Source organism: Molothrus aeneus, chromosome 1 (genome assembly GCF_037042795.1).
Source record: "Molothrus aeneus isolate 106 chromosome 1, BPBGC_Maene_1.0, whole genome shotgun sequence".
NCBI classification, from domain to species: Eukaryota; Metazoa; Chordata; class Aves; order Passeriformes; family Icteridae; genus Molothrus; species Molothrus aeneus.
The window spans coordinates 41,934,862-41,960,725 of NC_089646.1; the positions used below are offsets into that span (position 1 = coordinate 41,934,862).

Genomic DNA, 25,864 nt, shown 5'->3' on the forward strand with positions numbered 1-25,864 from the left:
TGCTTTGTCCAAACTCTTCTTAAACTCTGGTAAGCTTGGTGCTGTGACCACTTCCCTAGGAAGCCTGTTCCAATGCCCAACAACTCTCTGGGTGAAGTACTCTTCCTAATATCCAGCCTAACCTCCCACCCCAGCTTCCCACTGTTTCCTTGAGTCCTATCATTGGTCATCAGAGAAAAGAGATCAATACTTGCCCCTCTACCTGCCCTCCTCAGGAAGCTGCAGACCATGACGAGATCCTCAGTCTTTCCTTGATAATTTATTATTAAATACAGCTAAAAGAGTCAGTAGAAATACACATATGATGGAAAAGTTTATTACAGATGACTCACACCCATCTATCAGACCAACAACATATCCACTTTTATTTCCATCTGGAGAAGCATGTGGGATAGAGAACAATATGATTTTGGCTGAAGGCTGAGGGCAAAGGAGTATTTGGAAACACTCATATTTCTGTTTCTAAGATCCCTCCAGGCCTAACATGCTTTATTACCTGATACATTGGTTCCTCCACACCTGGGAGCCTTCACAGACTTACTCCAAAGCTATATGGCACTAGGAGAGAGCAGAAGTTTTGCTGTTACAGATATGGCTGAAATGTATATTAGTTCAGCAGATAATGGTGACAATAAGGATTCTTCTGCTGCACTTGGCAGTGGTGAGGCCACAACTTGAGTGCTGTGTCCTGTTCTGGACCCCTCAATTCAGGAAGGACATTGAGGTGCTGGAGTGTGTGCAGAAAAGGGCAACAGAGCTGGTGAAGGGTCTGGAACATGAGTCCTGTGAGGAGCAGCTGAGGGAGCTGGGGTTGTTTAGCCTGGGAAAAGGAGGCTCAGAGGAGACTTTATTGATGTCTAGAATTACCTGAACGGAGGTTGTAGCCAGGTGGGGGCCAGCCTCTTCTCCCAAGTAACAAATGACACGACAAGAGGACACAGTCTTAAGCTATGCCAGATTCAGGTTGGACATTAGGTGGAATTTCTTCACAGAAAGGGTGATTAGATATTACAATGGACTGTCCGGAGAGGTGGTGGAGTCACCGTTGCTGGAGGTGTTTAAGGAAAGACTGGACGTGGCCACTCAGTGCCGTGCTCTGGTTGTAGTGTTCGGCCATAGGCTGGATTCGATGCTCTCAGAAGTCTTTTCGAACCTAAATGATTCCGTGGCTCTGCGATACGCCGCAGTGCCTGCGGGATTGCCTGCTTTGTTCCAGAGCCCCCCTCACCCTCAGCTGCCGCGGTCCCGGCGGCGGGGGGACGGAACTACAGTTCCCGTCACGCCGCAGGGGCGGAGGGAGAGCGGGCGATGCCCTGACGGCGGAGGCGGGAGCAGGGGGCGGGCGCCTCACGGAGCTCCTGACCGCGGTCGCTGTGGCGGGGCGCGGGCGGCGCTGTCATGGCGCTCTCCGCCAGCGCCCTCAAGGTCTGCATCGTGGGCTCGGGCAACTGGTGAGTGCGGCGGCCCCTGGCAAGGCGGGCACCTCGGCGGCCGCCGCGGCCCGGCTTTCTCGGAGGCGGTGCCCGCCCGGGCCTTGCTGTCGGTTCCCGCCCGGCGCCGCGGCCGCGCTGCCCTCGGGTGGCGGCCGTGAGGCCACCCGGTGCCGGCGGTGGAGCGCGGTGTCGCCGGACCGTGGCGGGCTCTGGGTCGCGCTGGTTCCGTGCGGGAGGGCTCGTCCTGCCGTGCCCCCGGCTCCCTCGGAGCAGAGGTGCTGCCGTGACTTACTCGGAGGAAGAAGCGGCAGAATCGAGCCCGCAGTTTTAGTGCTTGTAAACACCCGCGTGTCCTGCGAAGAAGTTGTTCTAGGATATTTTTAACCTGGTATTTGTTATGCGCTTTGTCCGATAGCAGATGACGTAGACATTAAAGATGCTGTACATTTCTAATTTTTTTTTTCAACTTACGCCCTGTTCATAGAGCTTCACTAACAATCTCGCTTGTCTACAAAAGTGTTGTTCGGGGTTTTCTGTGTTCTTATGTATCTATTGTCAAAGACAGTTCAAAAAAGAATTGCGAGACCCTGGGTTATTCGAAATACCTTCTTTTTCTTTTCCCTCCAAATTGATTATGCTGAAGCACACTGAGAGCTTGAGACAAGGTTTTATTGCTGTCCCTATCTCTAGTTTATAATTAGACTTAAATAAACTTGCTTCTTCATCCACTGAAAACAATAGACTTACTTGACATCATTCTTCCAGAGGAGTATCGTGTTAATAACCCTTTGTCTTCTTTAGTTACTTCTCTTTCTTACACCAGATCCCTCTTTACACTGAATAAATTAGGTACAATGTGTTATAGAAATAGGTCTTCACAGTTTGTCACTTCCAATTACTAATGCTAAGCACACATTATTCGGGTAGCATTGGCTTTTAAGACATTAAACTCAGAAGAATTCCATGTAGAGCAAGCCACTGTTTTATTAAACCAAATTTGCCAGTCTTTTGTCAGGATGATCTTAAACTTGTTGCTCACCCTCTGCCCGCCCACTCCGTGCAGTTGGCTTTTGCTGCTGTTAAGAACACCAGCAGCTGCCAAGTTTTATTTTTCTTTGTGATCCCCTCGTTGAGGGAATGGCTGATGTTTCAGTGCAGTATCTCTTGCTTTCCTTGCACCAGCTTGTAAAATGCGTGCATTTCACTATATATGACAAGGAAATTATGCAGTTAGAGCTTGTCTTTTAGGAGTGGGTGGCTGTTGTTCTATAGTTGAAGTCTAGAAAAAGTTTCACAGGAAGTTTGACTCCATTTGTATTTGACTGTGAAACACTTGCAGAAGCAAGAGGATTTGGAGATACTGCCTACTAGCAATAACCATATGCAAATGTATTTTGTTTTCATCTCACTGGATAAGTTTAATAAATGACAAAAGTTCCTGCCTAATAGTATGAGTTGGTGGCAAAATGCCCATATCTCTTGTGCTGAGAGAAAGAAAAAAGCTGCTGCCTGGTAGCAGCATTCGCCCTTCATTTTGGGGATAAATGTATTTAAATAACTTACAGCTTCTTTCATATGTAATGGCAGGGGTTTTCATGTGTCTAAAGTAGAAACCAAAGTAAGCAAAAACTGAAAATAGTAATTCTTGGAGAGGTAGGTGGTTTCTTCCTCAAAGTCCATGGGATGACAGACACCAAACCCTGACTGCAAAGAGCACTGTGATTCTGTGTATGAGCACTGTGTATGTGTAATCATTGCACTAAATTGGACTAAATTTGTAAACCTTGTAGGTGCCTTTTGAACTGGGGCCTGTGGTCCTAAAATATTTAATTAAAATATTAGTATTTAATGCATTAAAGCAGGTAACTAGAAAGAGATTGAAGCATTTGTAAATATCTGATCATTGATATTTCGGGATTATATACTTTTGAACCTTGAGTTGTAAGAGTGTGTGATAGGTGGTGCCTAAATTGTAAGCATGTAAGTAGTTGATCTGAGTGGGGTTTGGCATCTTGAGCAGTTTGGAGACAGTGGGTTTTGGAGTTCTGTGTGAGATGATTCTTTCAGACAAGTCTTCTCATAGCCCTTTAACCTATATCTGGGATGAAAAAAACCCTAAAGGAGCTTGGCAGGACAGTAGCTTTAGAAGGGTTAAGCCAGTCACCTTGGTTGATCGACTACTTCCAGTCAGACTTGTTTGGTTGGTTTGCTACAGGAAGGTCACCTTAACAATGAAGTTGACTTGGCAGGGGTCACTTGACACCTGATGGAAGATCATGGGACAGGACAGATGGCTCAGCATGGGAGAGCAGGAGCTGTGCTGTCTGCTGGCCTTGCCCTTTTAGGGTTGCTCAGCTGGTGGATCAGTGATTCTGTTAGGATCTTTTAAGACAGGGGATAAAGTAAGGTGTCTGGAGTGTTGAGAGAGTACACCTTGGGTATGCCTTGGAGCCCTGGGATTCCAGGACAGTGCCCAGAGTCATTTAAAGCACTGCAAGCCTGCCTTGATCATGTACTGCAGCCTGTTCTGGTAACACTCCCAGGGCAAGTTAATGAGGTATGCACAGCCACAATTTGTCCCTCATCATTTTCTTGGAACCAGTCTTTAAGTAACCTGATTGCCAAACTTGAACAGAAACTGTAAAATTTGGGAAGAGATGGGAAGTTACTGGACAGAGGGGTTTATGCAGCTGGGAACTTGTAGAAAACTGGGAGGAACTGTGGTTTAACTGAGGTGATTTTATAGGAACAGTGGTAGAGCTAGATAATTATATCATTTGCACTTGCATGTTGTGACCTCCACTGCTGCTGTTATCAGGGCAAGTTAAGGAACTTTTTGCCTTTGTGCTTTAGTTAAAAAGTGATGAGGGGACAGCAGGCCAACTATGAAATAGTCCTGAAAGAGTGATTGCAACATCATGGGAAATGATGAACCAGAGAAGCCAGTCAGGAGAATCTTCTTGTCTTCTTGAATTCAGAAACTAAGACTAGGCAAATCTCCACTTTTCCTAATACTGCATTCAAAGGGTGAGAAAAAAAAAAAGACAGTTCAGGCATTTAAGTGTTAAAAAGTAATAGAATTAATGTCTCACATAAGTAGTACACACTGCCAGACCTTCTGCTGGCAGACTGAAAATCCCAGTCAGAGAGTTGCTGAATCAGTTATTTCTGTCTTGCTCTGTCACCAGCAAGCACAGAGAATATGTAGTGAAGTTGAAAACAGAAGGCAGTGGGTTTGCCAGGATCCTAACTGTGTATATAAATCTGTAGGAGTAAATGTGCTTTTGTTCAAGGAACTCAAAGCACACTCTGAGGAACACATACCTGAGCTGTGTTGAATGTGAGGGCTGCTGTCTGTATGGATCTGACATTTAGAGGCTGAGCTGGTGAGCTGTATACCAGTGCAGCAGAAACCATGCTGGTCAAGCTTGATAAGAGATGGCTTGCAATTGTCTTCTGTATCACCTCCTGAACCTGGGGACATTTTTAGTGTGTGAAGTGCTATTAGAGAAGTAAATTCCAGTCTTTTAAGACACACAGTTTATGGTTTGACTATAAAAGGTCTCCTTAGGGTACTAAATTTTTTTTCTGCTGCTACTTAGAAAGTGACCTTAGTCATGTGCTAGCACACATCTTTAATACAGCCCAATGAGTTGTGCCATATCATAAGATCTTGAAGCAGAATGAACCCACTTTGTTCAGTTGCCAGCTATGGGTTTATTATAAGCAATGTGCAATATAAATTCAGGGGATCATGTGAGTATAACTAGATTGGAAATGTTAGTGTACTTACTTCCTAATAAAGTATGCGGTTTACACACACACACACACACACACACACACACACACACACACACATGTAAGCCTCAGATCATTACTCTGTATTTTTATCACATCTTTAAATTTTTTTGTGTCTCCGTAGTAGGTTATCAGTAATTATGAAATTACCTCCTATCCCAGGAAAGGAACTTAGGTTAAGAGGTTTAATAGAATGATGAAAGGGAAGATTGTGTTTGTTCCCCCTCTTGTAATTGTGATTAATTTTGTTACTGCTTAGAGATTTCAGAATTAAAATTGATCACTGTAGTACAGATCTTACTGTATGCTGTTCTTGGGGAGAATATGAGGGTAACAGTAATGGACTTGTCTCCATGCAGTTTCAGAGGATGCTGTTACAATAGTTCAGTTCTGTGAGGTTGGCTGCACAGCCATGAAGCTCACAACTTCTGCGACGTATAAACGATTCATGGCTTTCAATGCCTATTGGTATTGTACAACAACTTATGAGTCAGTCATCTCAGCAAAGAAGCTTCTCATCTCTTTTAGAGGTGAAAGTGACACATTTAATAAAATTTAGTATGTCACTTTTACCTCGGCTTTGAAGATACAGTTAATTTGATTTGGGGAAATACAGTAACCTAAACTCTCAGTAGATAGCCAATAAGAAAACAAAATAAGTAAGGATGTTTCAGTAAATGCTTCAGTCCAACCTACTCTAGCTGTAGTTGAGAGAAAGCAGCAGATGACTAGTGAATGACTAGTGTATTTTCCCACTTATTTTACTAGATCAGAATGTTTTATGGTAGCTGGTCAAATAATCTGTGAATTTGTGATTGTTTTAAAAACAAAGTCTTCTTTTTCCTACAGCGAAATCATAATTTTTTAAGACTGTTTTTGTTTTCTTTTGTGCAGGGGTTCTGCAGTTGCCAAAATAATAGGTAATAATGTAAAAAAATTGCAGAAGTTTGCTCCCACAGTGAACATGTGGGTCTTCGAGGAGAATATTAATGGGAGAAAACTGACAGAAATCATAAATACGGACCATGAAAACGTAAAGTATCTCCCTGGATGCAAGCTGCCTGATAATGTGGTAAGGCTCAAAAGTTAAATTATAGTTATGGAGCACAGGGAATATTGCTTGTGCTGTAAATGGAGTTAGAAATTTGTTTTGTTAACACCTCTAGGGTCTATAATATTTCAGACTAAGGTATTTTACTGATGACATCAAAAATTTAAACAAATAAAATTATGCAATTTTGCAGTTAAGTAAATCCAATGTACTCTTTCTTCCTATCACTATTGGTCTTTATGTTATTTCAATTTCTGTACAAGAAAGCAAGTGTGGAAACAAGAGCAAAATTAACAGCTTTGACTATACCCATCAAAAAAAAAATTGGCCTCAACCTTGGATTGGAGCTGTTGGTCTGGGAAGTCTATGCTACTGCTTATTCTCAGTGACAAAATGCAGTAGTTTGTAGCATTCAGCATGCGACCAAACTGCTCGGGTTCAAGTTCAAGATCAAACTGGGAGATTCAGTTGGGGCATTCGGAGGGATTTCTTCACAGAAGCAGTGACTAAACATTAGAATGGGGTGCCCAGGGAAGTGGTGGAGTCACCGTCCCTGGAGGTGTTTGAGAAAGGACTAGATGTGGCACTCAGTGCTGCGGCCCAGTGGACTGGGTGGTGTTTGTTCCAAGGTTGGACTCAATAATCTCAGAGGTCTTTTTCAAACTAATTAATTACATGATTTTAGTTTTTATTAGATACCACTTGTGTGTAGTGTTAATTTTGAGAAGTTATGCAGCCTTTCTCTCCCATAACTACACAGGTTGCTATCCCAAACCTTTGTGAAGCGGTACAGGATGCAGACTTGCTGGTTTTTGTCGTTCCTCACCAGTTCATCCATAAAGTCTGCGATGAAATCACAGGACAAGTACCCAGTAAAGCCCTCGGCATAACTCTCATAAAGGTACAATAAATACCCTGCATTAATAACCGAGAATGTGTCATGGAATCTTCTAAGACAAGGTGACTTGATATTTTGATTTGCAAAGTCTCGGTGCATTATTCACTTGATTGGTCCATTAAACCTTTCTAGATGTAAGATTAGAATTTGTCTTGGTCATTAGTGGATTGTTATGCAACGCTTGCAGGAAGGGGAAAATGAGGCTCTTCACAAGACTTTTAGAAAGAAAGAGGGAGTCCATATGTTTTGCACCGCTAAGCTTTCCAGTCTTTTATTTGTTGTTTCCAAAAGCATCATTAGATGAAGAGCAGAGCACAAGCATAATGCTTTGATTGTTAATGCACATCCCACATGCTGAGTTGATCATTTCAAGAACTGCTGAGAGAATTTCATGTGATTGAGAGAATAGTGCTCTTGTTCATGTCAAATATTATGTTGCAACAAGAGAGTCTGTTCAACACCGCCCAAAGACAGTTTGAGCATAGGAAATAGGAAAGGGCAGAGGTGCGGGAGGCATTTCACTGGAGTGTTTGTAGTTTTGCTGGCAGAAAAATTTTAAAATGTGGATTAGCTTATTTTTGGGATTGTTTTTGGGTGGGTGGGCTTTTTTCCTCTGTATGTTTAGCTGGAAATAATAAGCAATTCCCAAGAAGTTTGGAAGATTGTGGTTTGTTGTTGCTTTGAAGGCCATTTTCTTGGCACACATTCCCTTGTTTCCTGTCATCTCTGGAAAATCATACATTTATGGATCTGTGCTGAAAAAAAGAACAAAAAACCTCAATCACTGCATGCTGCAAGCTTGTCTCTTTAGTTTGGCTAACAAAGCCCACAAAATCTATTGTTTTGTCAGTGCTGACTAGTGTATTGCTGTGAGGTGTGGAAAAGTAATGCTTCCAAAGTGTTCTTACTCCAAATTGTAGAAAAACTCTTCATATCATAGAAAGGTAAAATAAGGCACTGTTAAAAGTGCTCAAGATGTTTATTCTCCTTTAATTTGCTAAATGTGATTTATATTCTCCTAGTGATAGGAGTAACTAATGAAATTGCTGGACTAAACGAGATTTAAGTCAGCATATGTGAAGTCAGGGTCCTGGGCTATATTCCCTTGGAATTAGTTCTGGATACTAATTACCAGTTCTCTAATGGAGTGTTGATTAATAGCTATATTTGGCAAAACAAAAACAAAAAAGAAAAAAAGGGAGGGTGTGGAAGGGGAAGAAATCCTTACATTAAAAAAAAAAAGCTAAACTCCAAACAGACAGAAACCCCCAGCAAAACAAGAAGTCCATGCATAGTGTAGTGGTGGAAATGAAATTCTGCCACTTGCCATGCAGCACAGAGTTGGTTACTGGGCAGTTTCCCACTGTCACATTGCAGCACTGCATCCATAGGCAGCCTTTCCAAAGAAATGCTCTGAGGCCCCTTAATATTTTTCAGGAGAATGCAAAGTGCATGCCAGTATTTATGAAAAGGCATAACTGAAAAGGCATAACATAACATGATTAAAAGTGTCATTTGAGAAGAAAGGGTAGAGATTTAACACAAAATTCTTTCCTCTACTTTTATGTATTCTTTAGGCATGCTGTTTTCATCAGTGTCATAATTTTTGAGTCTCATGCTCAATGCTAATGCTGTTAAAGTGGCTTGTGTTAACTTTGATAGTTAAAGTGCAGTTCTGCTCTGAAAACGATTATTTGTGGGACATCTTGTTTCTGTGCTTTCTAAATTGGCTGTCAAGTTACCAGTGTGTCATCTTTTAGTCCTTTTTTGTTTTGTTTTTTTTTTTTTCTTTCTGACAGTCTAATCTTCATGCAGAGCCTAATGTCTGACAATAAAACTGAGTCTTTGGGAAATAAAAACATTTATCTGCTGGTTAATAGTCGTTTCTATTGAAACATTTGCATCTGTGTTGTTTTACATTAGCTCTTTGTCGATGAAAATCTTACAAGTGACTGTGTGGCTGTGGGGAGAGGAACCATATAAAACTTAGAGTGCAGTATAGCAGTGAGCATAAGTTGCAGGCTAGCTGAAAGTCATTCAAAATACTCTTCAGGCAACCTCAACATCAGTCTCATTTTCATTTTCCTATTACTGGCTCCAAGGATTGCTCTGGCAGGCATGTTAGAATGCAAGCAGTAAGGTCTGCTTGCTTTGCCTGCAGACCATTGCTGCCCAGTGAAAATGCCCATGGTGGAGCCTTGGTTTTGCAGGGAGGAAGGGGTGTTCGGTTTTTATTCTGTCATTCAGTATTGGATTTAACTCTACAAGAAACAGGTACAGCTCTCCTTGACTTTGTCAGGAGTTGCGTCTATTTCACAATGGAGCAAAATCTGGCACCTAAGCTTTTCTGGTCTCCTTTCACTTGCATGAATAATTGTTGTATAGGTATTTACATTTTTGGAGTTGTTCCCAATGGGTGCATGCTTTTCTGTTTATTATTTGCCTGCTTAGGAAGAGGGGCAAGTTAAATTATTCTCAGTTGTTCAGCTTTCTACATGTCTGTGAATGGCTGTTCCTTTTGTATTTCTACTACTAAACTGTTGTTGGTTATACACTGGGGAACCTGCCTCAGCTATTTCAGTTCAGATATCTCTTCACAAAACAAATTATTCAGATGCCATTTTGTGAGTTTCAGTGTAATTTCAAATCCAAGTTCAGGTCTGGTTCATAACTGATGGATTGGTTAGGCTTCACTGATTAGGGATATACTGATAATAAGCCCTTGATTTCTGAACTAAAAAAGCAGAATGTTCAGCACTTCTTAGAATCAGGTCGTTGAGGATGGAATAAAAACTGGTTTCATCAACTAGAGTTTAGTCCTAAGCCTTAAGGTGCTGCCTCCTACAATTCTGAGACATCTTGGAGAGGTCAAAATAGCAGAAGTGCCTGTGGTAGTACACCTGTCATTCTAGTCTCTGTCTGAATAGTCCTTGTTTCACTTCTCACCTGGGGACAAGACTAATTGTGTTCTGCTTGCATCTCTACTGTGCCTAATGAATGACTTTTTAGTAATTCCATTTAATGTTGGCTGCAGGGGATAGATCATGGCCCGGAGGGACTCAAACTGATCTCTGACATTATTCGAGAGAAGATGGGAATAGACATCAGTGTGCTGATGGGAGCTAACATTGCCAATGAGGTGGCAGCAGACAAATTCTGTGAAACCACAATAGGTACTGTTCCAAGTTGTAAGAATATTTAAAACATGCACCTGTCCTCACAGGCGCACACCAAATAGCTCAAATTTCACTGTTTTCGACATTAGCTGACTGTTATCAGAAGCTGTTGGTTGAATTTCCTAGAATGTTTATACTTCCAAAAGTACTGGGACAATACTGGGAAGAGAGGGAGACAGAAAACCACAATTTTACCTATTCTTACAAGGGTTATTACCTTAGTATGCGAAATACAAGCATGTTTTTTATCACCCTTCACATAACAAACTGCTTCGTTTTATTACTGTGTTTAAGATTTTTTCTTGGGTCTGAATGGCTTTACATGGATAAACAATTATAAATTCTGTACTCCAGCTCAGGTGCTATTGTCAAAGATAGTACCTTCATGCATGTTTGTTTTGGTTTAACTTTTTTGTTTGTTTTTTTAAGGTATCTTGTTTTAATTTCTCAAAATACTTCGCTCCCACAAAAACTAGAAATTGTTTTAGTTCTGTGTTGATGTCTGCATACCTTTGCAGCATAAGGATGTGCCTAGTCTTGGGTTTTACAGTTTCTAGAAAGGCATGTGTGTATGTATATGCATGCAGGTACTCATACATACTCTCACTTTATAGCACAGAGTTCATATTATGTTTTTTTTAGTGTTAATTTTTAGAGTTTTATGCACTGCTAGCTTTGTAACATCTCATTCACAGCTTTTGCATTGAACTTAATTTTCAATGGTTGAACAGCATCTTAGTGTTTAAAAACAATTGTCAGGGGCAGGATGCTTGATTAATAAAGCAGCTTTAACTTACCTTTATCAGTAGGTATTTTTCTGGAGTGCTGACTTTGAAATAATTGGTAGAATTGCTCCTTCTTAATTAATCTCTGTTTTATTATTTGCTGTTCTTTTTAAAGACAGTGATCAAAAAACGGACAGTGAATTAATGGAAATAGAGAGTGAATTAATGGAATTATTTAGAACCTGTTGCTGAGCAGACAATAAATTGTGAAAAAGTCCTGAATAACTCAGTGCAGAGCTTTTAAGTGCAATGTCAACGTGATTGGTCCCTTAGAACAGGGATTCTATTTAGGGTTGAAATAAAACAACCTTATCTCTACTTTTAGGCATTTTGGCTTGCACAGGAAAGGCTAAATAACATACAAATAAATTATTACCTTTTTTTTAGCTTTCCTTTCTCTCTCTCAATAGGCTGCAAAATCTTGGAAAATGGCCTTCTCTTCAAAGAACTCCTGCAGACTCCAAACTTCCGAATAACTGTAGTAGATGATGCAGATGCAGTTGAGGTGTGTGGTGCTTTGAAGGTAAGATTGGCTGCAGGTGATACACAGATGAAATAGTGATCCTTGTAGGAAAAGAAAAGAGGGTATTTCCATGTAAAAAAGGAAGTTCATTGTGTTTTATATAATATGTAGAACTGCGACACAACATTTCCAGAAGAACCAGAGGGGAAATTAGGGAGCAGCATTTTCTGAGAGCTGGCTTTTAGATCTGTGTCACCATCTGCCAGGTTCTCTTTCTACATCTTCCACTTAACTTACACACAGTCATGAAGCAGGTATTGATTTCATCTAACTGGCTGATATATTTCTAAATCTATTTTAGTTCCCTTTTTCTTTTTGCAACAGTGTGTTCACCAAAGGAAAGGGTGAAAGAAGTTGTTTGGCGCCCTAGCAAACAGTACAGTAGCTCACATTATATCATACCTATCCTGAATGATTTCTGATGGGTGTAGTGAATAAACATTTATTTTTTGTGTTTTGAATAATTATTTTGTCTGCCTTTGGTTTTGCTGTTGAAATTTTGTCTAAACTAAATTAACTGGCTTGCAAAGCTACCACACCAAGCAATGATGTCTTAAGATAAGGAACTCTGATTCCTGCTTAGTGAAAGTAGCTGGATAGATACAATAGCATTTTTTGGCATATTAATTTCCTTAATTTTGTCTTGACAGCTGTCATACTGGAAGGCCTGAGAAAGAGGAGGTAATGGGTCTGTGCACTGATGGGATTAGGTGTTTTGAGGCAGCATGCTTTGGAGTTACTGTACAGAGAGAAATTTCTTGAGATTATGGAGCTTGTAATTCAGCTCCACAGACATTGCTTTAAAATGATGTGGGTGATATGGGAAGGTTACCAGAAAAGAAATCCCTGTGTATAGACCCTTGAAAAAGTTTTGCAGAGTTATTTTTCTTTGGAATCCGCTCAGCAGGATGTTTTCTGACTAGCTTAAATTCTTGTCTGATAGAGGAGTTCTGTCCCAGGAAATTTTCATTCACACAAATCTCCTGAAAGGGCATTAGAGATGAGCACGCCCGTCCAACTGGGCAGGTAGGCAGCAGACACTCAAAACTCCACTGTAAAGGTCTAAGTCAGGCAAGATACCAATATTTCTTTGGAACTGCAGTAGCATTTAAATAGATTGTTTTTCCTGACCTGGAAAGATTCTAAGGTGAGACTTTAGGGGATTTTTGTAACCTTGCTTTATTGCTCTCTTCTGCTTCATTATTCATCATGCATCCTGCAGACTGAACTGTCTAGTTGTATTTCTGAAAAGGTGTTTATATTTGTGTGCTCTCGTCATTTCATATTAATTGCAGTATATTTTATTAATTGAGTTGAAATTTCCAAAAAATGCATGGTATAAGGTCTAAACAAAAAGTGAATTAAAGATAGATTAACTGGTTTAAAAGTACTGTGGATTTCTTGCATAATTAAAAGGCAAAACTGGCATAAAGTGGCATAGACCCATCATTCTAGTATGGGTGATGTCTTTAAACATACAAGTCTGTCTTAATCTAAAAGAAAATATTAATAAAATGGTATTTTTAAAGTAGTTTTTAATTTAAAACCCTTTCTAGTTTATCCTAAATCTTGTGGTGGCAGCATGTAAATAATGTCCTCAGGTGTTTTACTCTCAAAGACTGAAAAATTTTATTAATGCATTGGGAACATGTCTGGCTCTGAAAGAAAATAAAGAAGCTAAAATTAAACCTGTAGATAAGGTTTTATTACCATAGTGCAAAGCAAAATGCAAAACTCAGATATGAATAGTGTTTTTTCTTAGAAGCTGTACATATTTTCTGTTGAAAGAATTGTTTGCTAAGGGTATCAACCAGAGCTTTGCTTTCTTATCATTCATCTGATAGTCTTCATAATAAAAATTTGAAAAGTAGACTTTTTTTTTTTGAGAGTAAAATCTAATGTGTAGCTTCAGTCAGCTGACAGTTTGTTAAACTTGGGAAGCTACTTCAGTAAAAAATAGTAAAAATTAGCTTTGTTTAACTTCCTGGAAGGAGGAAGTTCCAATTTCAGAAGGTGACGGTGTCGTGTTGCATGGAGACACTGGCATGAAAAGAGAGGCACTACTCTCTTTCAGTGCCAGTTCAAAATGTTAGTAGTGGCACTGTGAACTACAGCAAGGAGGACAGGGTAAACAGGCAAAATTGTCACTCCAGCCTGTCTTTTTGGATGTGGAAATCGTAAAAACAATTCCTGTGTTGGTATTTGAAGGATGAGAAACAGTACACTATGGAAAACTACATTCTTCCAGCTTCTGCACTTTCCTGCAAATACCAGCTTAGGAAAAGGAGACTTTCCTGTTATTACTGGCATATTGGACTAGCTGTTAAAAGCTTGTATTCTACCTCTCTTTTTATTTCTGCAAGCCTTTCTATGCAGGGAAGATTTTCAGCGTGGGTGGTTGCCTAAAGCTTGGGAAAAAATACAAAAGGGTAACAAAGAATGCTCTGAGCACAGCTTTCCCTTACAATGATAATTACAGGTTTGAAATTTGGTTTTGGAAGCCTATTTGAGTTCAGACTGTAGTATTAGGTAGTGCAGCTGGATGATCATAGGAAAACATGTGCTTGATTGCTATTTATATATGGATATGTATAGAATATCCACTTCATTTACTGTATTTAGATTTGTGACAATGGGCTGGTGGAGATAAAGTGAAGTGCAGAAATCAGTGCCATGAAAAAGCAGTCTTGTGCCAGCTTGGAGACTGGCTGAATAGACAGTGGCAGTGGCTTTACAAAATCTGATGGCACTGAGGAGGACCAGCTTTCTACGGTAACCTGGCTGTTGGAACAAAAGTGCTTGGCATGTTCTTCGTGAGGATATTTTTTTTCTTTTGAAGGCTGATGACCATTTCACATTTGTCTGTTGACCTTTTCTAAGGGTTGGGGACAGAAACTGACAAAGTTGAAATTTGGATAGTTGTTTCAAGGTGCCCAGTTGGCTTTACAGGCAGCATGACTCAAGGCCACCTACAAGTACACCTGCCATTTACCAGATGATGAATGGGCCTTCCTAGAAAATGCTTAAAGTTTATGTCACCTAAAAATAGTATGTGCAGCTATGCTCACATATGGAGGTGCTGTTGGATACTGATGGATGTGATAGTGCAGAGCAGCATGGACCCAAGGTTGTCACCTCAGAAGTGTCCTTAGAGTCCTCACCACCTGTGCCAGTGTGGTGTTAGAAGCAGCACAGATGTGAAGCCAGACTGAGCTGGGGTATGAACCTGGCCACATCCTTGAGAGGCCATTTAAACGCTGGTAGTTGCAGTCTCGGGGGTAGACCATACCCCAGTTTAGCTCACTTACCCAGTGCAGCAGTGCAAGGGGTGCCTGAGAGGAGGAGGATTAAGAATCTAACCTCTGGATATGGAAAAATAGCCATATTTTAGCCAAAAACAGCTGCCTGATGATCAGGGATCCAGAGAGTTAAAAACCCTCAAGTGGCAGCAGCCAAAGACCAAGACAGATGTGAGTTACTGTAGGAAGAAGCAGCAGCAAGCAGCAGCAGGGGTTGCCTTTCAGGTTGCATCAGGCTCATCTAAACCTTCCAGCTTCAGCTAAGCCTTTAATAAAGAAGTAAGAAGTATAGTGAGGATTTATTGTTTACCAGGTTATGTAACTCAGCATTGTTACTTGCAAAATGTGTTTAGGGCAGTCAGTGTTGAATAGTCAGTGTAGGTACTCTAGAAGTTGATCATGAGAGGTTTTTCCTTTTTCCTGAGATTGATTGGAAATGAAATTCAAGTTAACCAGGAGCAAGCAAACAGTTTATACTTAACCTCTCTGACAGTCCTGCTGATACTGTCTTTGATTTTTTGAATCTTTTCATTTGACCTCTTCTCAGCCATTGGGGGAAGCAATGAGCTTCTCCAAGTTCATGTGTAAACAGAGAGAAAGCAGGCTACGCTGAGCTGTGACACTGCCTCAAGGAAGGTGAAATAATATGATCCATTTAATTATGGAGAAGTAATGGTTGCCTCAGAAATGGCTGCTGAAGCTGTCTTCATGGGCACTCCACAAACGTGCTGTACACTGGATATTGGATACTTCTGAGGACTGACTCTGTAGTAGAACAATCTGTCAGCAAAGTCTGCAGACTTGTTGTCCTTGTTTTCTTGGTCATCTGTTGTCCTTGCATTTGTGACCTCTTGCATGTTTGCAGCAGGTTGTGTGCAAGTAAAGAACACTTTCTCTTATTTGTTCTGACACATACTGTGAGCACTGCCTGGGATCAGCATTTCTTTTCTGGAGCATAACTTCACTAGCCCAGTGAAAAAATAACTAAATCCATTCCTTGTTCGTGTTCTAGAATAACCAGGACTAACACCAGGATAGCAGAACAGCTCGTCTGTTAGGGCAAAGTATTTTAGTAGCTTAAAATCAAGTGCAATATAAAACCACGCTGTAAATCATGGTCAGGATGTATGCTTTCATGCAAAAAGCTGTTAATGCCAAGATAGGGGAAGTGTGTGTGCTTAAGCATGTAGTGATTTTGAGAGCTCTGAATGCCTCAGGCCAAGAGGAACATTGTGTTGCAGTCCTTTTGGGGTTATTGTGACAGTATCTTTGAACCTGTGGAACATGTTTGTCAGTAGGCACTTGCTTATTGGGCTCTCAGACTCCCATGTGTGCATGTAAATACAGTCAGTTTCTAATCTCATGGAAATGTGGGCTCTCTCCTCTTGCACAAATACATACCCACTGCATTTGCAGGAATTCCTGTAACTTCATGCTGTGGTTTAATCCCAGCTGGCAACTGCATCTTGGGCAGCTGCTCACTCACAAAACCCCTACCCCCTGTCAGGGATGGGTAGGAGAATAAGTGGAAAAAAAGTAAAACTCAAGGGTTGAAATACAAACAGTTTAATAATCGAAATCAAGGAAAGTGCAGTAACAAGATCAGCAGTAGTAATAGTAATTGTAATGAAGGACAGAGTGAAAACCCAAGAAGAACAAGTGATGCACACTACAGTTGCTCAGCACTCACTGGCCAGTGCCCAGCCTGTCCCCAGGCAGCAATTGATGGCTCCCAGCCAATGCCTCCAGTTTATATACTGGGCATAGCATTCTATGGTATGGAGTATCCCTTTGGCCAGTTTGGATCAGCTCTCCTGGCTGTGTTGCCCCCTCCCCAGACTCTTGTTCACCTACTCACTGGCAGAGCATGAGACACTAAAAAGTTCCTTTCTTAAAGTAAGCAGTACTTAGCAAACCACCAAAACACCAGTGTGTTGCCAGCATTATTCTCCTACTGAACTCAAACCACAGCACTGTACCAGCTACTAAGAAGGAAGGTAACTGAAACCAGGACACTTCAGGTGTAGTCTTTGTCAGTGGCAACATTCAAAATCAACCATATGAAATACAGAAAGATGTTTTTGCCAGGTCAGTCACCCTTCCTGCCTCATGTACTTCCAGACAATCTCACAATCTCACAATAGTGATAGTGCCACTAGGCTCTTGTGTGTCAGTTTGTGTTCTGCTTGTGCATCTTCCTGAAACAAGCTCAGCTTAGTGCCTACAGCCAGAGACTTCAAGTAACAAACTAACTGTTTTGATCTTGTTTGGGACTGAAAGATAACTGGGTTGTAAGTTTGGGGAGATTTTTTTTGTCGTTGTTGTTGTTTTTAAAGGGATGGCTCGTCTTTGAGTAAGGTATAATTTTCAATGTGGTATAATTAGTTCTCTACAGTATATTAGGTACCAGACAGTTGTCAGAGATTCTTCAAGGATTTAAATAAAACCAGATGGTAGACCTTGTAAATTACTAGCTGTGGCTTGAGGGATATGTCTGCCAGGACATAACAGTCTCCTAGGCACGGGGGTGTGTTCTAGAGCATAATCTGTTGCCTTGTTTCCTCATTATTTGCAAACTGTGTAAAAATATACAATGGGAACATTGTACAAACAAGGAGCTCATGTTTTAGAGTTGGACTCACAACTTCCCTTGTTCCCTAGCCCATTTCCTCAGATGTAAATAGTCTTGGTATGACTTACTTAAAAGAGTATTTCTGTTCCTCCAAAGACAAGCACTGCAAAAGGTACAAATAGACAACAAAATACCGTAGGCCAAATTGTATTGTAAATTATGATCAAGCAGACTGCTTCAAAGTGGAAAGTCAAGCAGACAAAACTGGAGGGAAGGGGAAGCTTTAGTATGGGAGTGTTGAAGAAGTATATGGAAAAAGCCCAAAGGTTGCTCAGTCATGTTTGTGTTTTTAGATGAGTGATAAATACTTTGAGATTTCACATACACGTAAAATCCATTTAAATGGGTTATCCCATCTGAAAACTTCTTAAATATCTGTTTGACTTCCTCTTGCTTTGGCATCAAATGAAAAAATATTAAAGGTTGCTCTGCAAGAGGTGCCTGATGGAAGTGTACCTTGACTGAATCACCACAGATCTAAGCCAAGATGATTTGAACAATCAAATTTTAAAGTTGACTGCCTTGGGCTACTTCAGGTCTAATGTTGGGATATCTGTCTGCAATTTTTAGGATCACCTTTAGATCCTAAAGATCACCAATGATTGATCCTCTAGCCTCATGTGATTCAGAGTCACCTAGCTCTGCAGCTGCCTGGCATGTGTGGTTCTTACAGTCCAAAACCAAACCAGCTGTTAATCAGTGGTTGTTTTCAGTAGCATCTTCTGATTATAGTTCTTTCTTCATCAACAGTTAAAGTTGATTTTTTAATGTTATTTTTTTCCCTGCATCGGGTGCTACATTAGGAGTCATAATGTTGGTTCTCCTGTGCATTCTGTTGAGATCACTGCTGCTGCTGTTGCATGCAGGAAGATATTAACATTCATTACTTCCTTGCTTTCTTTATCTGTATGTCAGAATGCCATCTTTTTGGAGTTTTTTGTGTTAGATGGATTGTTTTAGTGGGGATAGTGGAACCAGGGCTAGTGTCTGCTCTGACTCCCAAGCCAGAAAATAGGTTTTATAGTTGCTTCACTCAATTCTGTCTCATCAAATATCTATGTTCTGTAACCAAAGCAGGGACCATATAGCTGAATGTTAACAGCACATTCTTTGTAGAAGGTCATCACCAGGTCTAAGGAAAAAGCAAACAATTTTTTTGCTAAGGGAGGTCTTCCTGTGTCTTGAACCTTTTGTGAATCCTTTACGAACTATTTAAGGTTATAGAAACTCTGCATACTTAAAAGGGCTGGATACTATTGGCTTGGCTGAATTTGGTCCTGTAGCATGTCATCATAGATGTCATTAAATGCTTTTTAGCTGTACTGGTGTTTTAATCATTAAGAAAATCTGAATAAAGGGACTGTAGGATGTCAGTCTAACTTCACTCTTACCTCAGGGCAGGAGTAGCTCAGTCTAGCTAAAACTTTGTTTGGGTGTAGTGCAACCTGTTTGTCCTTAAAGATGGTCAATAATAATAGCTCCGCAGCCTCAGGGGCAACTTGTGTCAGAGTTTTAACTATGCTTTTATCCTTGGAAATGTTTTGCCTTATATTTTTTCTTCTTTTTTTAGGTTATCCCATAGACATCAAAATTGCCAAACCAAAATAACCCAAACTAGCAACCTAGTCTTTCAGTAGTAAAGTGTTTGCTGTTCTTAAGGACATCTGTAAGCAGTAATTGAGTCATTTCCCATTTCTCTTCCTATTAGAATGTAGTAGCAGTGGGAGCTGGTTTCTGTGATGGCCTTGGCTACGGTGACAATACCAAAGCTGCTGTTATTCGCCTTGGCCTAATGGAGATGATCGCCTTTGCCAAAATTTTTTGCACGGGACAGGTTTCTATTGCCACTTTTCTGGAGAGCTGTGGCATTGCTGATCTCATCACAACGTGTTACGCTGGCCGGAATCGACGTGTAGCAGAAGCATTCGTTAAAACTGGAAAGGTACCTAATTCTCTGGGTGAAATCTGTTCCTATAAGTACTGCCACTCCTCAATTGCTGGAGTAACAGTAGAGTTATCTGAGTCATGGTAGCTCACTGAGTGGGCACCCTTCTCTTTCCTTGTGTTTTCTGAGTCTGTTGGCTAGAATGAGTGTAAAGCTATTAAAAGGTGGGCGGGTGGTGATTTAAAAAAAAAAGCTTGACAGACAATACTTACAAATAAGAACATAGGAGAATATTCCATATGCTCACTCAAGATTACTTTTGAAAAAGAAAAAAACTCTCAGTAACTTATTTTTTTAAATCCAGATTATGTTGCCAGGCTTGTGAAAAGTTTATCATACCTCTTCTTTGCTTTCTTTTTTTTTTCCTCTGCTGCTTAGTCTCTTGAAGAATTAGAGAAAGAAATGTTGCATGGTCAGAAACTCCAAGGACCACAGACTTCTGCAGAAGTGCATCAGATCCTGAAGAAGAAAGAAATGCTGGACAAGTGAGTAAGAACAGATAAAACAATTTCCACATACCCCTTTTTTATCTCCATAATTCTTTCTGCATATTTGGTTTTATATCTTCATAAAAGTAATAGCCAAAAAGAAAATCACTGTAATAACAGTAGATTAGAAGTTAAAATCAAAGAGAAGTGAATAGAACCTGAAAATAATATTGGTATAGATAGAGCTATTAGTGTGACGTTAAATTTGGGAATGTCCTATTTGCAGACTGTATTGTTGCCTTCTGCTACTACAGAAAAGCACAGCAAGTGTGTTTTAATATGTGAAAAGAAAAAAATGCATGAAAGTAGAAGTAGAGCTTCTTAAAGAGACTGTGAAAAGTTGCTACATCTCATTTCATTGTAGTAAATTCGTTACTTACCTCTAAGGAGACGAGCTTGGTGATCATCTGTATAGAGTGACTGCCTCCACCACATGGATTCTAGCTTAGATACTGCAGTTCTCCTTCTTAATGTGACTTCCAGTTTGCTGTAGGCTAAAACCTCCCATCTGCCTCTGTAGGTCAGGGTGGTTTTTTGTGCTATGACATTAAGCAGATTGTCCTGGCTTGGTTCACTTGTATTCAAGTCAGAAAATGAATGATTCCTATAGCCACACACGCAGTTGTCTCCTTACAAAATTAAGGGATACATTTTCCTGTTTGTTAAAGAGGAAAAATCAGAAATTTAAAAACTGCCAGTCGAAAGACCAACCCTTGTTACTTTTTTTTTTCAAAAGCATTTTTTAAATTCTAGTTTTAATGCGTCAGCTGCATTAAATGATTAATGTTTTAATATTATCTTTGGATGTAAGGTACCTAAGTCTGTCTCCTTACTATACAGTAATTAAGCTAACTGCAGAAAAAATTAATTAGAATGTTGGCTTAATTCTTTACTGTTTATGATTTCCTAAATGAAACAGGATGCTGTGTTTGAGGGTTGTTTTGTATCCTGTTCTATCTTACAGCAAATTAAGTGCATTAGAGATGATTTTGGGTTGTGTTTTTAGTAAAAGACATGAAAACAGTGTTGCTAATTTCCTTTTGGCATGCCAACGTATATATGTCAGTTCTTCACAAAAGGTCTCATTCAACAAGACTTTTGAAGGCAACTTTCAAAGTGTTTTGAAAAAACTACTGCTTTAAAACATAAAACACAGTGGAGCAGCCACAGTTTCAAAGTGAAGAGGAGAGAGTCTCATAAGGGTAGAATTTCCTACTCTGGTCCTACAAAACTATTCCAAGTCTGTGTAGAAGTGTGCAAACGTCCAAGTTCAGAAGAGCCTTGGTAGCAGGGCTGATGCCTATTGATACTCGTGGTGCAATTTTTTTCAGCAGTTGTAGTCCTTGCTGTCTTGATGTGCTCAGGCCTGAGATGCATCTGGAGTTTGCTGGCCCTGAGCCTGCAGTCAGCCTTGGTACAGGTTTCTGCACGTGAAGTGTGGCAGACCTGTGCACAGTAATGTTCTCTGGGATAAGCAGCAGGACTTAGATATCAGGTTGTGGCTTGTAGTAGTGGTGCTTCTTCACTGAGAAGTAACTGCCAGTATTGTACCTAAACCTGTGAGAAACCTGCTTTGCTTCGGGAGGTTCACCTGTTTTGTGGCCACCTCTCGCATAGTCACAGCAAATTTCTTAGTGCCTACACATGAGCTTTTATGGCAGCAGCAAATGTAATGCCCCCTTCAGCCCAGTACATCATACAAGGTGAGTGAGGTTTGTTAAGAAATGCAGAAGTCATTGTATAAATTTTTTCTGCAGATTTCCTAGTAGGGGTTTTACAATCTGAGCAGTTTAGCATTGGATTTGAGAGAGCAGCTATGTGGCTGTGTGTTAATTTTTTTTCCACCAATGAAGTAGAAACAAGACTCAAGTCGGTCTAGTTCAGGGTGATGTGCTGATAGCAGCATTACTTCAATGTAATAGTGACAGCAGAATGTATAGGCCATCATACATGGTGCTCAGGACTGCTCAACTCTGAAATGGGCATTACAGATAAAGCTGTAGAGTCGCTGGTGGGACACATTTCCTAAGGAGAAAGTCCTAATACAGATGTATACTGAATCACTTGGAAATTACTATTTCACCATCTCCAATGACCCTTGTTTTTTATCTCCATTGGTTAAAATTCATCAGTATAAAAAGCCATGCTGAAATGGTACATGTACTTGATGAACAAATCAACCCCCAAAATTTACCAAGCTTTGTATGGAAATTGAACTTGTCTGGCTGTTACTGTTTGGGATGGACAGAAAGCAAATACAAATTCTGTAAAGTATCCTGGCTGTAACAAACCTTCAGATTATCAGAGAAGCCTGAATAATTTGAAGGTTGTTGGAGATGTGCCAATCTAAAAAAGAAAAAAAAAGTAGATGTGGAATTCTGTATTTCAAAATCCAGGTTTAATTTTCAATTCTTATTAAAAAAACTTGACCTTCAATGTCTTCCTGGGTCTTTTTTTGTCATATACTGTATTATCAAGTTATTGCTGAGAAGTACTGCATAACAGATGTGCCAGTCATCCTTTTTAACCACAGATGGGTACTGCTGTGAGAACAGCCAGGAAAAATGTTTTAAATTTATTTTTTAGATCACTTTATGGTTGTGCCATACATAATGAATGTCTCAGGCTCCATTATAGCTAGCTAGGCTTCTGAGAGTCGTTCTATTTCAGAGATGCATGCAGATTCTGCAGTTATGCCCTGCTTTTCAGCCTCGCATTTGCACCTGAAAATAGAAAAAAGAAATATTTTTTCCACCTCTCCCTTTCCCCCCTCCCTTTCCTCACCCCTTTATATTTCTTTCATTTAATAAAATGTTACAGAATAAATTCACACTGTGTTCACTTTCCCCACCCTCTTTCCTCAGGTTTCCACTCTTCACTGCTGTGTATGAAATCTGCTATGAAGGCAGACCTGTTACAGACATAATATCCTGCCTTCAAAATCATCCAGAGCACAAGTAAAATCCATCAGGCTGCTGTACTAATGCAGCTTTCTGCCTTTCGAATTCGTGTCCGGGTTCCAGTGGATGTAGCTGTCATTAAGCTTTGTTCAGAGCTGCTCTTAGGCAACAGGAGCACCACGAATGTCTGTGAGCAGGTGTCGGTGTCTGTCCCCAGCCTGGTGTGACACAGCACGCGGTGTTGGCTTGGTGATTGTCCTTTTACTGGCTAACGTGCAACTCCTCTAAGATAACGCAATACAAAAGTTGCACTACCTGCCTGCTATATATACACAGGTGTACTTTGAGTTTGCTCCTGCACCATAAAACACAATGCTTTGTTGTCTTCTATTAAAGCCTGGTCCACAGTCCACGGGCACTCCGGGAAGAATCCCAGTGGTTTTGATCAGAGGCTGAATCAAGCGTGTGACCTTGAAATATTAGGAATCTGTTGGAACTTTGTTTTATTCTATATACGCAATTAAATGTTAACATTTTGCATGCTTATGACTATATTAATTTAAGCAATGTTAATGCAAAACAAGTTGTAGCAGTTATTCATGGGGCTACAGGGATATTTCAATGAACTCTAGTGAAGAATATTTTGATTTTTGAAAGTTGTTGAAATTGTCAAGCTACTTTGAAACCAATTTCTAAATGAATTTAAAGTTTTTAATTACACTGTTTTAAAGGGAATATTCTAGAGGGGGATCATTGCCTCCCCTTCTGTTTTTTAATCCTTGCATTTTTGTATTTCTCCATTTCTCCCTTACTATTCCTCTGTGTTAGGCTCTTCTAGAATCCCATTCCCCAAAGCAAGCCAGAGGTGTTCACCTGGGAGTTCTGAGCCCTTGAGCCTACAGTTCATTTTATCGTTTTACCTGTGGTTGTTCTTCACTGCTGTTGTTGGTTGTTTGATGAAGAATAGCCTTGGCTATCCACTGCTCCAAGTTGTTCTGCTGTGATTTTAGCTTAGCTACAATGTGTTGAGCTCCACACAACACTCCAAGCAATGTCAGGGAAATTCCCTGGTACAACACAGTTGTGTCGTCAGAAGGGTTGTGTGCCAGTACGATGACTGCATTCATTTCAGTGCCTGCCAGTCACTGGCACGTCCACTGGGCTGTAGTCCTGATCCAGCCTTCCCAGCTCTGGAGTTACTCTTTCACTGGACAAAACTTTTATGGGTGCTGAATCAAATCCTTTACAACTCATCTCCCAGAAAGCTTCTCAAAGGCATCCATCTCTTTTATTCCCCAGGGATCTCAACTAGATTTTTTTCAGGAACCTTTGTTTTATCAGGGAGGTTAATTTTATTTGTTATTGGAAAATTTGTGTTTTTATGAAGTTTAAGGTAGGGGGCAGGGGGTGGTTGGTTTGGTTGGTCTTTTTAGATTTTTTTAAGATTGATGCAAGAGAAGGTAGATAAGTAAAATCTGTTTTGCTTTTCTTGTATATTAAAGTGTGGGGTTTGGGTTTTTTTTGTGAAATATATGCTAGACACATTAAGGGTGGACTCCTTCTTCCAACTGGGAGACAAGGGTTGGCATTAGAATTTATAGAACAAGACTGCCCATCTGCTCTGAATATCCACACCTAACATCTGAGCAGTATTGGAACTGTTGTTCACTGCTCTCAGTGGTGGTTTTAGACCAGGAATCATGAGCACACACCCATCCTGAAACTTCAGGTTGTCATTCAAAATTTGCTAAAACAAAGAGGATGCCTGGGAATAATTGTCGTACTTACATATCTTGGATTACTCTGAAATGGGGAAGCTTTGGGGCAACTTTGTGTGGACAGGAAGACCCTTCCATTTAGGGGTACCATTTTTTTGTGCTCCTGTATTATTTTGAATTCATATTTGGAAGATCTCATGAATGTCCTCAGATATTCAGGGATGTGAAAAGTTATTTTGCCTTACTTCTGATTTAGTGCTAAACATAAGAGATGGCCAGAAGTTAAGTGACATCAGACATTTGTGGCAGTTGGGAACATCACTGGTAGAGCTGACTTGGAGCAAGCACTCTGCTTAGAGGTTTAAGAGGATGTTTTAAGGTTGGAAGCACTGTTACGCTAACGCACACATGGAGCATACACTCCTCATTACTGCATAACTTTCAGTGTGTTTGCTTATGCTTTGTTTTGTTCTGTTTTTTAAATACCAAATTGGTGGCTTTTGCTTTGTACGTGTATATATACATTATATATATAAACTTTTTTTTTTACATGCAGTATGTAGGACAGTAGCATTTTGTAAGATACATAAAGGGCTATATGAGCTAAATGTGGTAAATTAATATATATTTTTAAATTATTTCTTTATTATTCCAATACTACTTCTACCACTGAAAGTCTCAAATCTTAATTGTTCTTGTTTTTTAGAGAAGCTTATATTCTAAGGCAAATCCAGAGTAAAGGTTTTTATGGAATTCGTTGCTCCAGTCTGTTACTATATTCTTTTTTTTCAGACAAAAATGGAGGTTTCAGTAACTAAAATAACTAAAATAGTTTATTTAAATTCCATTGATAGTTCACTATTTACATTTGCTTTTCAGTGCTGGAGAACACTCAGCTTGGCACTATGTATTTTTTCCCCCACTAATATTTACTGCTCATTAAAAGACTGTGACATGGTACTGGAACGAAATGAGCCTGCTCTGCAAACACTCTGTTTTGCCTGGTACTAGATAGTCTTACTGAAATCATTAGCCCCTGTGTAAGGGGGTCATAAATTTGTTACTAATTCTTGGGTTATGAACTTTACTTGCTAAGGAAGGCATTAGATTCTAATGATACTTACTGAACTTGCCCTCATCATATGTACTGATTTTGTTTAGAGATGTTGAATGTATACCTGTTTGAAGAGTTAGTACAAATAAACATTTTGGGAATCA

The 25,864-nt window shown here is 40.1% G+C and overlaps 1 protein-coding gene across 1 annotated transcript; it reads left to right on the forward strand.

The window, feature by feature from the left end:
- Positions 1–1,338: 1,338 nt before the first annotated feature.
- Positions 1,339–25,864, forward strand: GPD1L (glycerol-3-phosphate dehydrogenase 1 like). Its single transcript, XM_066555647.1, has 8 exons — positions 1,339–1,451; positions 6,126–6,303; positions 7,043–7,183; positions 10,215–10,353; positions 11,552–11,664; positions 19,304–19,537; positions 19,919–20,025; positions 22,893–25,864. The coding sequence occupies exons 1-8, from the start codon at positions 1,399–1,401 to the stop codon at positions 22,987–22,989; spliced, it is 1,062 nt and encodes a 353-aa protein (XP_066411744.1). The 5' UTR covers positions 1,339–1,398; the 3' UTR covers positions 22,990–25,864.